The sequence below is a fragment of the Pogonomyrmex barbatus genome, unplaced genomic scaffold (assembly GCF_055798465.1).
Source record: "Pogonomyrmex barbatus isolate J1 unplaced genomic scaffold, ASM5579846v1 scaffold7, whole genome shotgun sequence".
Taxonomy (NCBI): Eukaryota; Metazoa; Arthropoda; class Insecta; order Hymenoptera; family Formicidae; genus Pogonomyrmex; species Pogonomyrmex barbatus.
Window position 1 is genome coordinate 2,033,218 of NW_028297171.1, and position 13,164 is coordinate 2,046,381.

The following is a 13,164-nucleotide window of genomic DNA, read 5'->3' on the forward strand; positions in this document are numbered from 1 at the left end:
GTTAAAACAAAGTTATTTAAATAAAGCTTTTTGTATTGTTTCTCCCATTCAATAATATGAAAAATTAAAGAACCAGACTCATGCTGCATTTTGCAATAACAATGAAAATTTAAATCTATTTGAGTTTCATTAATTTTTGTTAACAAAATATTAATTTTTGTAATCTTGCGGTATATTTGTTGTAGTATATTAGTAGGAGTAGTAGGAGATTTAACTAACTTTTTTAGATGACGTAAACAATTTTCGAAAAAAAATTCGAAAGAAAAGGCTGAGAACTGAGTGCCTAAAATGTCTGAGTGTCTAAAGTGCCATATACCATATGCCATATTCAACATTATCACAAATATAATGTAATAAATAAACATTATAAATTATAAATTCCAAACCATATAAAGAATCTTTGCAGTAATTAATGAAACAATCTAAAATCTGTCTCACATTTGAAAGAGTAACATTTTTAATATGTTTTTCCGACAACAATACAGAAATGGCGAAATGTAAAAGAAAAAAATTTTTGTAAATAGATTTATGTAATATATCTTTCAAAACAACAGATCCTGAATAAAGTAGAAAAAATCTAAGCTTTGTTGCTTTCCAGTTTTGAAATTCTTCAAATGAACGCGGCTTACGGTTGAACTCTTTTGGAATAAAATTTTTTAAGCAAAGAAGACTTATAGAAATAATGTTTATTTTCCTATAACTGTGATAACCATTTAATGGACCTTTAAGCTAGGTAAATATTAATTTTCTGACACAGATAAATACACAAGTAAATATTAATTTTGTGGCATTTTCTTCCTAAACAAATAGTATGCATATAATTTGTTGGAAAACATTTTATCAAATTTATTGGCAAACGTAATAAAGTTTGATTTATATAATGATCATCATCGATATGTCTCCTAAATGATTTATTTGTGCGCTTTATTGCTCTTAAATTTGGGAAAACAACTTTATTCTTATAATATTCACTCGGCTCTGTATATTTATACAAGATGAATAACATGTGTGCTGTTTGATACATTTTAAAAAAGCGTGGGCATCACATACAAAACTGTGAATTTCCAAAAAAATGATGACCTCCATAACAAAATCCATTTGTTAGAAGTTGATTAAGTTCAACAATAAAGTCATTTAAAAAACAATCAAGTAATTTTGGTTTGCCTGTTCCATAAAACATAGAAATAGCAATGGCATTTTTGATGATTTTGGATGATATCTAAAATTGGCTATAATTGTAATCTTGAACTTTTGAAAAGAGGAATTTCATCGATATTAAAACCAATCTTCAATTTTCACGTTTTTTAAAACATGATTTATTATTGGCATTAACTATATTAAAGCATATTCCAAACCAAAATAATAAAAGTCACCAGTATTTAACTAATAATATTTTAATTTGATAATATTTGATATTTTAGTTTAATAATATTTGAATTTGAAGTTGAAATTGTTAATAGTGTAGATTATCCAGTGATAATAAAGGATCATATTTAACACTTAATATACGAAGTAAATCAGTTAAAGATGAATGTGATACATTATGTTTTATGACCCATTGTCTTAATTTTTGAGAAGCTTCATTTTTATCGTTGCTTTTATTTTCATAGTTACTTTTATTTTCTAAATAAAGAAGCTAAATTTTTATTACTTCTCCATAAATTTTTATTACTTCTCCATAAAAATTTTTCGTTATTTAAGGTATTTTCTAGACATATACTAGAACAATACAATACGCGTGCTTTGTGTGCGCCATTTCTTCTTTGACACTGTATTTTTTATGGTTTATTTATATAATTTTATATACATCGAAATATATTCTTTACCTAAAAAATTCTTATCATCTTATATATTCTTTACCTAAAAATTTAAAAAAAGGAAATCATGCATATATTTTTTTATATACCTAATTTTTAACTTCATTATTATCGCGCTGATTATAAGACATACTTTTTTAATGCTTGCCAAGAACGTACTCGTGAAAAAGCAACATAAAGTTGTCCATGATTAAAAACATTTTTGCGAAGATTTATTCCTACTCTGTCAAATGTCTATTTCTGTGGCTTGTTAATTATCATAGCAAAAGCTAATTTTGTCGGAAATTATCTTCTTTTAAAAGTAAAAGGATATACATTTTCGCAATACAATGTTATTCGATTTAAGAAAACAATATCTCCTACTTTATCATCTGTTAATATTTTGCATTTCAATAAATGATCAGTAAGTTCCATAATTATCAATCTAGTGCCATTGCAAAGACCTTCATTGATACTGTTTCTAATCTGGTTTCTAGTCAACACAATAACACAATTCGTTTTAAATGTAATTCATAAGGAAGACATGATGGAGACAAAGTATTTAAATATTCTGGTAGTAAAGCTTCATTATAATGTCACCATAGTTTTCAGTATTATCTGTACTTGTATAAATTCTTCAACAGTTCTTCACATATCTAATAATTCGACAACTCGTTTTATTAATTTCATCTACATCAGCATTTTTTGCAGAAAGTATCGCACACTTAGCCATTTTATTAAATTCTTTATTTCGTATTAGATCACCATATATTCCTTCTACAATATCGGCATTAATGCGTACAACACAATGATCCAGAAGTTGTATATTATCGTTAGAATCATTTAATATGTCATCTTCCATATCTAATAGAAATTTTTTGCAAATTCAGTTTCCTCTGGAAGAACTCGCATATTTTCTGTTAAAGAGAAATTTATAAATTTTTTCCAATTAGAATTAAATTTGATTGACAGATTCACAATTTCACTTCGTGTACCATGTAATTTATGAGAAGAAGTTATCTAAAATCACCATCTAATATGACAATTTTTCCACCAAAAAATAAATTATTATTCATGATATCATGCAATGTTCGATTCATAATCTCGAGAGTATATCGTGGTGCCATTGGCGCTTCATCCCAAATAAAAATATCTGTTTCTTTTAAATAATGAGCTTCTTTTGATTGAATTTTAATGCTAGATGATCATTCAGCAAATAATGGAAATAATGGAACTAGCAATCCAAATGTTTTATGAATCGTTTTTCCTGCTGATAATAATGTTGCTGCAATATCTGTAAAAGCACACGTTTATTACGAATGTTAGCTAAATAATAGATATATACGTATTTTACCTGATCCACCTGGATCATCAATAAAAAAATAATTATTATTATGATTATTATTATCTAATATATTTAATACAAGATCTATTATTTTTTTTTGCTTGTCATTTAATTGTTCATATTATTTAGTACCAATTTTTACAGCATCTTCAAGTATCATATGATTTCTCCTTATAATCTTCTGTCAATTGTCCTATTTGTGGAAAATCAGCAAAACTTTTACCTTCAACACAACGCATAGAATTGATTTGCGCATATGCTTTCTGTTGTTCTTGTAACATATCAAAATGTCGAACATAATCTTCTGACATTGCTACTTTAAAATTTTCCCAAAACTCTTCAAGGATGCAACGTTGACAATGTAATAATATACGTACAAATAATCTACGAAGTTGTCTTGGCATCATCCATCTAACAGCTTCATTCATAGTTCGTCTCCATTCATCATCATCTTCAATTAATCCTAAAGCTAAACATGTCGCTGAAAATCATTGTTATATTTCTCCATTTATAATTCTTATATCATCATAGCTCCTTTTACAGTAATAATTATTTTATTCAAGTTTATATTTACAAAATTACGCAATCTTATGTCTAGCGTTCGAATAGTATATAATACTTAATTCTAATACTTGTATAAAAGATTTGATCATTGAAGTTATAGTTACATTATCGCCAAGTTAGAGTTACATTATCTCAGAAATTTAATATACAATTGCTCTTAAGATATAAAACCCATGATAAATATCAATTAAAAGCTTTTTACATCAATTACTAGCGCCAGTTATATCTTCTTAAAAAAATAAAACTTAATAAAAATAAAACTCAAGTACATATCTTTATTCAAGAGTATTTCTATTTCAATCCAAATGTTACATTACGTCATCTTACTGATGTTCAATGATAATATATATAATATATACTACTCACTTCTAATAACATGTATTATTTGTATAAAAGATTTGATATCAAAAAAGTGGTGAAATTATAGTTATATTATCTGAAAAGTTCAATCTTTTTAAAAAAAATAAGAATAAAATTTGACACATATCTTTCCAAAAATTTTTCTGTTTTAATTCAAAATTTTTCAATTTAATTCAGAATTTTTCTATTTATATTGCAAAATTACGTAATCTTATGTATAATGTTCAAATAATATGTAATGTAATATTCAACTCTAATTTACGCAGAATGGATAATAACTTTCAGTAACTGACAGCACAAAAAATTCTATTTCGGAATGATAAAGCAGTGCTGTCAGTACTGCCAGTTAATTTCGGAACACAGCCATTGAAAATACTGACGGGATTATCGACACATTACAGCTGGCATCTTTGAATTGGCTTTACAGATTATAAAATCCTTTTGTGCAATTGAAATATAGCACAAAAAAGAAGTACGGGATGATCGATTTCGATAAAAAATTAAATTCATTATTCATCATTTATTCATCATTTATTCTAGCAAGCAAGCTTACTGAACGTTTTATCGATCCCATAAATCGTTTATCTTTATCTTTCCTCTGCAACGCCATCTATTGCAAGATTTGTCAACTATAATTAGTGCTCTATCATTTTATATCTGCGCCAAGCATATATATATATATACGCGTAAAATCATACACAATCTGTTCAAGTCTCAAATTTTTTTTCTAAGCTTTCAATCATAAATCCAAAAATATAGTATTGTTTATTCATCTAGTCCAAAGTGTGGAACGTACTCATTTTGTATATATCAGCTGTAGAATTTTTGTATTAAGGAAACGAAGATCTGATGTAACAGCTGTACAAGCTAAAATTATGTGAATTTTTTAATTTTTTTCTTATTTACTTGTTAAATCGATTGTCCCGCATATTTTTTTTTGTGCGTATTTTAATTGCCTGAAAAAATTTTGCAATCTGTCAAGCCAATAAAAAGTTCTTTAGTGCACTGTAATGTGTCGATAATTCCCGTCACTTTAGGATCCCCTTAATAATTTAATAAATATTGTATATGAAAGAAAACAGTTATTGTTGTTACTTTTGTACGAAATGTTGCATTGAAATAGAAAAAAATTTGTTTCAAAATTTAAAAAACAAATTTTATTGAAATTAAAATTTTGTATAAAATGGATAGACATGAAAATATGCTACATGCACTTGAGGAAAAGATACAATTTAAAGATAATGAAATCGGTGAAGAATGTAATATTCAATTCCCATTAGTCTCATTAGAAGACTTAAATAATTTTGAAGAACAACTACAGGAATCACAAGTTAACAAACACAAAGTGGTAAGATAGTATATCCATTAAGTTGTTTCACAATGTTGATTTTAAATTTTATTTAAATAAACAGCAATTTTACTTATTTTGAAAAGATAATAGTAGTAGTAATAGATTTATTCGTGCCTTTCGGCCTTGAATGGGTTGGCACGTGGTGGTGCCTACATCGATCTTACAAATTTTCCTCTGAATATATTTACATATATATATAATATTTAACTATTGAGACCTTCCCTCTTCTTCCTTTCGTCTCTAATTTTCCTCATCCACATTCTTCCTTGAACCTGCCCCTTCAAAATGCTTCTCCTTGTTAAAGCATTCTCTTCTTTCATCTCCTCGCATTCATTTATTAGATGTTCTATCGTTTCTTCACCTTTTCGGCAAATTCTACAATTATTTTCTTCTGTTTTTCTCCAGAATCTGTTTGCTCTTTCCTCATTTCCGCATCTAAATCTAGCCACCAACGACTGATCTCTTCCTCCATATCCCTTTCTTAGATAATCTGCCCTTGTTTCTTCTCGTATTTCCCTGTATTTTCTATTATATCTTCCTTCAGTTAGTTTCTCGTATTGCTCTTGCCATTGCTCTTCTCTGTCCATCTGTGCCAGGGACTCTGCTAGTAATTGGCCTTCCGCGCATCTTGTCCCAATTTCCTCTATGTCTATCCCTTTCTTCTCGTAATAACTTTTTCTTTCATTTTCCCATTTTGATCTCTTTCTCTGGCTGTTTCGATCTATTTCCTTCCAGCATTCCTGTACTAACTTGTTTATCTTATTCGTCCTGGTTTTTTCTTCGTATCTTACCACTCTTCTTCTTGCCTCTATCCTTACTTTGTCTATTTTTGTCTCTTCCATCACTATGTACGTGGGTGTTGACATCCAAACCTAATACCCATTTGATGTATTTTGCTTGTATTCTTTCTATTTTATCCGCTTCTGCCCATCCCCATACCTCCGCTGCATATAGGATGATACTCTTTACCAGACTTTCGAAGATTTTGATCCTTCTTTCAAAGTTATTTTTGAATTTTCTTTCTCCTATTCCCCAAGTTTGCCTCATAGCCATCGTTGCCTTTTTAACCGTTTCTTTCAAGTGCGTTTCTGTTCCTCCGTTTCTCTGGAAAAAGTATCCTAAATATTTAAAGCTTTTAACTTCTTCTATTTCTTCCTCTCCCCATTTCCACTCCTCTTTTTTCTTTGCTCTTCTCCCCCTTTTGAACGTTAAAATCTTTGATTTCTCTGCGTTTAGCACCAGTTCTTTTCCTTCCAGATATTTTTTCATTCTTCTCATCATTTCTCTCAGGTCCTGCGCCCTTTCAGCCAACAGCACTATGTCATCCGCGTAAGCTAGTGACCAGAACTTCTCATTTCCGACGACTACCTCTCCCGTTTGCCCTCTTCTTAGCTTTTCTTCTAGATCTGCTGTGTAAAGTGAAAACAGAGTTGGACTTAATGGGCATCCTTGTCTCACCCCTCTCCTTGTCCAAAATTTTTTTGAGATTTCTCCATTGACTTTTACTTTATTCCTTGTCTCTTCGTAAATCTCGTCTATCCTGGTTCTCAATCTGCTGCTTACACCTTTCTTCTCTAAGATTTGGCTTAATTTTTCCCTATTTACCTTGTCAAAGGCAGCCGTCAAGTCTGCAAAAAATGTGTACAACTTTCCTCCTTTCTCTTTGACTTCTCTGTTCACTACATAATTCAAAACCATAATGTTGTCTATCGTACTTCTTCCTCTTCTGAAACCAGCTTGTGTCTCTGGAATTAACTTTTTCTGTTCTATTTCTTTACATAATCTGTTTTCAAGGACCATCGCGTAAATCTTGTATGCTGTGTTTAACAAAGTTATCCCTCTGTAATTTTTAATATTTTTCCTGTCTCCCCTCTTAAAAATCGGACTAATAACTCCTTCTCTCCATCTATCTGGCATTCCTTCTCCTCTCCATACCTTGTTTATTAATTTTGTAATCCTTTCTAGTAACTTCTTGCCCCCACATATCCACACCTCGTTTTCCAAACCATCTTCTCCTGCCGCTTTATTTTTTCTTAATTTTCTTATCTGTGCTTCTACTTCTTGTTCTGTTATATCTTCCTCTTCTTCCTGTATTTCTTGCTCTCCTACCTGTATCTCCTGTTCTCTTTCTTTTTGAGTTTTACTTTCTTCTCCCCCTAGCAACTCCTTAAAATATCTTCTCCATTCCTCCAAGCTAACTTTATTTGTCACTCCCGTTCTTCTTATCCTTTCCTTATTAATATACTTCCATATATCGTTTGTGTATTTTAATTGTTCTATTTCTTCTTCTATCTTCTCCTGTAATTTAACTCTTTTCTCTTCGCAGATTCTTTTGTATTCTCTTCTTTTCTCTAAGTAATTCTCTTTGTCCTCCCGTCCTTGTCTCCACCTTTTTAACACTTTTCTCGTCTCCCTCTTCTTCTCCGTGCACTCTTTATCCCACCATTTCTTGAATCCTATTTTTGTTTTGTTGAACTTTATTGTTTTCTTGTGTATGGCCAATTTTTTCCACCGTTTCTTCCATCATTTCATTTGTTTCTTCCTTCTCGAAAGTTATTCTATTTAGTTCCTCTCGAAAGCGTTCAATTCCTTCTTCCGTCCAAATGTTTTTCTCTTTCCGTTGCTCCTCTTTTCTTCTTTCCTGCTCTTTCACCTTTCCTTCTCCGTAGACTTCTACTTCCATCGGTAAATGGTCCGATTCTGTCCTTGTCCCAATTTTGAAGCTCTTCACTTCGTCCTTTATCTCCGAATCTACTATAACATAATCTATTACTGAGCTTCCCTTTCCACCGATGAAAGTGTAATCGCCTTCTTCGTCTCCTTCCATGTTTCCATTCAAAATTTCCCATCCATTCTCTTCTATCATCTCTAATAGCTTTATCCCTTCGTTATTTTTCAATTTATCTCTGGATTTTCTCCAAATTCTCTCCTCTTTTTCTTCGCCACAGAACGATCCTTCTGTTCTCGTCCTTGCGTTGAAGTCCCCTCCCACTATCAATCTCTCCTCCTTTGCACTTCCAATCAGTTTTTCCAAGTTGTCTCTAGTTTTCTTCATCTCTCTACTATATAACGTCAAAATTTTTAACGTTTTGTTGTTTAGCCAAATTTTCCTTATTTGTATATCCCTTTCATCTTCTTTCAACTCTTCCTCCCTTAAACCCTTTCTGACTCCCGTTATTATTCCTCCGCTCGCCCTTCCTTTGTTCTTCTCTTTTGTCGCAAATTGACATCTCCATATAAATGTATCTGGTAGTATCCCTTCTATTTTGTCCCATTGTGTTTCGTCAACCCATGTTTCTGTTAATCCTACAAAGTCAAATCTCTCTATGTATTTCCAGAATTGTCTGTCCTTATTGTATAAACCTGCAACATTCCAAAAACACATCTTAAAAAAGTTTTCTTCCTCCATTTCTTCCTATTTTCGTCCTTCCTTTTCTCCTGATTGACCCGCCTCTCTTCTCGCGTCTGCTTTCGCAGACTTCGAGAGAGGGCGGATTTTCACTTTTTTCTGCTTCTCTCCCTTCTCTCCGGGCCTCTTCGCAATTAGAGGTCCGCAGAGGTTCTCCTGCTCCAAAATTTTACCTCCTCGAACCCTCCTTCCTCTTTCCATTTGAATATCTTCTCATTTACTTTCAGTTTCTTGTACCCGATTTTGACCTGTGCACCCTGATCTCTTTCTGCTCTAGCCACTTGCGCAATTTCTCTCTGAATATCTCTCTCTCTCTTCATTAAATCGTTATCGATAAATATTCTCTTGCCTCTTAATTTGTTTTTCTTCATCATAACCTCTCTTTTCTGCTGCTCCTCTCTGAATTTAACTACCATGAAATTCCCTCCTTTTCTTCCTCTCACCCAATATGCATCCTCTATCAGTGCCTCTACTTGCAAATTTTGTTTTACAATTTCCTCTGCAGTTTCTCTCGGTGTTTCCCTCATTGGTATATCCGCTCCCTTTATTACTATGTTATTTCTCTTCTCTCTTCTTTCCCTCGCGTCCTCCTTCCGTAACACCTCTCTTATTTTTTCCTTTATCTCTTCGTTTTGCTCCTTTTTTGATTCCAATTCCCTTATTCTCATTTCGAAATTTAGTTTCATCCTTTCCCATTCTTCTTGCTTTTTCCTCCATTCCTCTCTTAATTCTTTCATTTCTCGTCTTAATTCTTTTTTTATCTCTTCCGTGTCCGTTTTTACTGTCAACAGGATTTCCATCATCTTATCCATTCTTTCTGCTTCCTTATTCATGTTGTCTTCTTCTTTACTTTCCTCTTGTTGTTTATCCTCTCTTTTCCCTTTTCCTTGTTTTGGAGATCTCTCAACTTTTCTCGTCTTCAGAAAATTTTCAATAATTTCTTTTTCCGCCCTTAATTTCTCTTCCTCCCGTTCCTCTTCTTCCCTCTTTCTTTTGAATGAGTCTGAAATTGTGCCTACGCTTCCCGCTCTCTGTCTTCCCAGTTGTTCCGCTCGTGTCGGTCTTCCTCTTCTTTTACCTTCTCTGTCTCTCTCTTCCCCCTCTGCTGCCTTCTTCATCAGCTCCGCTTGCCTCGGTGACGGTACCTTACCGACTTACGGTCGGTCAATCTGTTGTCCTCTTTACCGTTTTTTAATTATCCTTTCCTTTCTTCTCTTATCGATTAATCGATCTATAATCACCTTATCTGCCACGTCCTATGTTCGCTGACATAACCTCTCTTCTTTGCGATTTTGGTCTCTGTTTGATAACTTTCAAATCTTCCGCCCTTTCCTCTCTCCCTTATTTGCCTTAGGTTGTTGCACCCTTCTCTTGGACCTCCTGCCTTAGTTTTTCTCCTCTGTTCCCGTAGACTTCTTTTTCTCCTGATTTTTGTGGCTCTATTCACTGATGTGTGTTAACTCTCCTTATTGCACCACGTGCCTCCCCTTGAAAAGATAATATATACTACCAAAAGGCTTTATAGGAAGCAAAAAAATGTAATTATTTTCAGAAATATAAAAGTTACAAGTTTTTTTTTAATTTATAAAGTGATACAATAGTTTTTAAAATTTTTAATGAAAAATTTTAATGTCTAATTCTATGTCTACATATAAAAGATTACATCACATTTTCCGAATAACTAAATTTAATATTTTTCATTAGTGTCTTTTATTCTAATTAATTTTTTAGACAAACACACGTAATATATATTGTTTTCTACTCTATATCTACATTTATTCTGCATGTTATTAATCAAAAATTAATATTTTTAATATAATATTGCTCTTATGTATCCTATATGTTTTAATTAATTATTGGAAATGAATCTACACTGTTGTTTTAACATTATGTATGAATCAATCGGTTTTTTTTTTTTAGCTGAATGTGTTAAAACTCGTAGGCGGAAGTAGAGGGCATATTATGACTTATGATATCTTTAAAAAAATTATGTTGAACACTTTAGCTGTAAAATTTAGTTTGGCTGGAATGAAAGGAAAAGCGTTCAAGAATTTGGGTCTTCCAAAAATAATTATAAGTGCATTTATTTTTATTAAATTTAACATTTTATACAATATGCAGGATATTTTAAGCCTGGAAATTTTCTTTGATTTATTAAATCTTGGATTAAGTTAGATTTATTCTTAATATATATGTTTATTCAACAATAGCTTTTGAGTTATAAGATTGCAAATTTATGAATTTTCATAAATTAAAAGGAAGCAAATAAGTTTTATAATAGATACTAGAAAAAATCTTATTCTTTATTTTATTTCAATCCTTAATAAAATTTTAGTTTCAGAATTAATTATAATATATATGAGAGTAATTAGTTATAATATATATAAGAGTTTTTCACAAAAATAATAATAATTCCATTTTTTTAAATCAAAATTATAGCGCTAAATCGTTCTCTATCAACTGACAAAACAATTTAGCGTATTAACAGAGACTTTTTTTTAATGGATTCATTTGATTCTTGTGGGAAATCCTTTGTATGTGTAAATTAAATATTAAGATATAATGAAGAACATTCCAATAAAATATAAAGAAAAATTAACTCTCAAGTTATTCAAAGAATCCGGAGATGAAAGAAAAGAGAGCGTTTGACCACGTTGCAATTGACCACAACCACTCACAGCGGCCGGTGCCTAGAGATTTTCCTCTGTTCAAACGTTATGAGTGGCTGGTGGTCAATTGCGTGGTCAAACGGATCCCATCCAAAAAAAAATATAGAATCTTGCATATTGCATTAATATTTCCAGAAATGGAATGACATTTTTATTTTATAGAAGATTTTTATTTTATAGGAGCAGTTCGATTACAACTACAATATAGCCAGACTACAGATGACGAATTTGCAAAATTTATTTCCAAATGGTTTGCGCAAGCATGTTTGAGAACTCAAAGAGAAATATAAATGTGTGTGTGTGTGTGTGTGTGTGTGTGTGTGTGTGTGTGTGTGTGTGTGTGTGTGTGTATTCCCATACAGTACAAATGATTATTTATCGTCGCTATCATCGTCTACATCAATTTATCATTCTTTTCTGAATAAATAAATTGGTAATCAAGGACAAATTATTCGTCTTGCCGCTTTTTCACCCCGAACCTGGACAAACCGACGAGCGTATCCAAGTACTTATCAAAACTTCGCGAAATACGAACCGGCGAAAAGGTTCGTTTTATGACAATGACAAGTATAAGTCGACATTTTTTACATTATTATGGCGACTAGGCTAACTTGTACAGAAAAATCGACGTTTAGCCGACTAAAGCAGTTTAGCAGGCATGGATTATGCGGAGGAATGTTTTCAGCATGTGGCTTATAAGGCTGATCAAAAATCCGCGCACTTTTCTGGTCTTTGCTTCTTCGGAATGGTTACAAATGTTAATATTAGCCATTCCTCTGATATTTCCCCAGTGCTGTATATTTTATTGAATAGTTTTAATATCGTCTCTTCGTTTGTTACCTTCGTTTATTAGTTTTATTAGCTCCATAGGAATCTTATCTGGTTCTGCTGCCTTCCCGCTCTTAGCAGCTGCGATGGCATGCAGTAGCTCCGATTTGAGAATAGAGCCCTCCGGTTCCTTCCAGTCGATCCAAACATCCGCTCTGATGCATTCAAAGAGCCTAGTCACATACATTTGTCAAGCACCCTTGACCTCACTCTCTTCCAAGCTTGTTCTGTCAGGCTTTGTTCTGTTCATCTCGTATAGATACAGGTTTCTATACGGTTTCTGTACAAATCCGCCACTTCTCTCATTTCTCTGTAAATTTTGAACAAATCATATTTAGTTATAAGGTTTTCCAAATTTGCGCACCTCTCCCTCATCCGATTTTGTTTCGCCACCCTGATTTCTCTTTTTATTAGTATTCTAGTATTTGTATTCTCCTGTATTCTTCTTGGCTTTTCTTGAGCAGTCGACGCTTTTCCATCAAATCCAGAATCCCGTCCGTCATTCATGATTTCCTCCTCGCGCGATGATTTCAAATATTGCTCGCTGGTCAAGGAGAGCTTGCTTGATTTTGCTCCACTGCTCATTTATATCCGTAGGATAATTCCTTTCATACTATTCAGCTTCTTATTGAGGTCGCATGCGGCTCTCTCTCTCTCTTGACTCCATGGTCTTTGAGACATCCATTCTCTTGGCGGCGAATCCTCTCTTGACAGACTTCAGTCGTAGCGTTAGGTCTGCTACCAACGGCTTGTAGTTCAACTCAATATCTGCTCTGGAGTACATTTTAATTCTCTTCACTATGTTTCTGAAACGTTTGTTTATTAGAACATAGTCAATGGGC

The 13,164-nt window shown here is 32.4% G+C and overlaps 2 protein-coding genes and 2 pseudogenes across 2 annotated transcripts; 1 reads left to right on the plus strand and 3 right to left on the minus strand.

Moving 5' to 3' along the window:
- Window positions 1-1,882: 1,882 nt before the first annotated feature.
- LOC148934885 (ATP-dependent DNA helicase PIF1-like) lies at window positions 1,883-2,658 on the minus strand (annotated as a pseudogene).
- On the minus strand, window positions 2,004-3,626 carry LOC148934886 (uncharacterized; annotated as a pseudogene).
- Window positions 3,627-5,239: 1,613 nt separating this feature from the next.
- On the plus strand, window positions 5,240-11,784 carry LOC148934887 (uncharacterized; the record flags this gene model as incomplete). Its single annotated transcript, XM_089083148.1, has 3 exons — window positions 5,240-5,413; window positions 10,746-10,902; window positions 11,675-11,784. Coding segments are annotated over 3 exons (441 nt in total), but the record flags the coding sequence as incomplete, so codon positions are not given.
- On the minus strand, window positions 7,843-10,332 carry LOC112552323 (uncharacterized). Its single transcript, XM_025217324.2, has one exon. The coding sequence runs from the start codon at window positions 9,941-9,943 to the stop codon at window positions 8,960-8,962; it is 984 nt and encodes a 327-aa protein (XP_025073109.2). The 5' UTR covers window positions 9,944-10,332; the 3' UTR covers window positions 7,843-8,959.
- Window positions 11,785-13,164: the final 1,380 nt, after the last annotated feature.

Coding starts and splice junctions, on each gene's coding strand:
- LOC112552323 (XM_025217324.2), bottom strand. CDS start 9,943: ATGAAGAAGGCAGCAGAGGGGGAAGAGAGAGACAGAGAAGGTAAAAGA.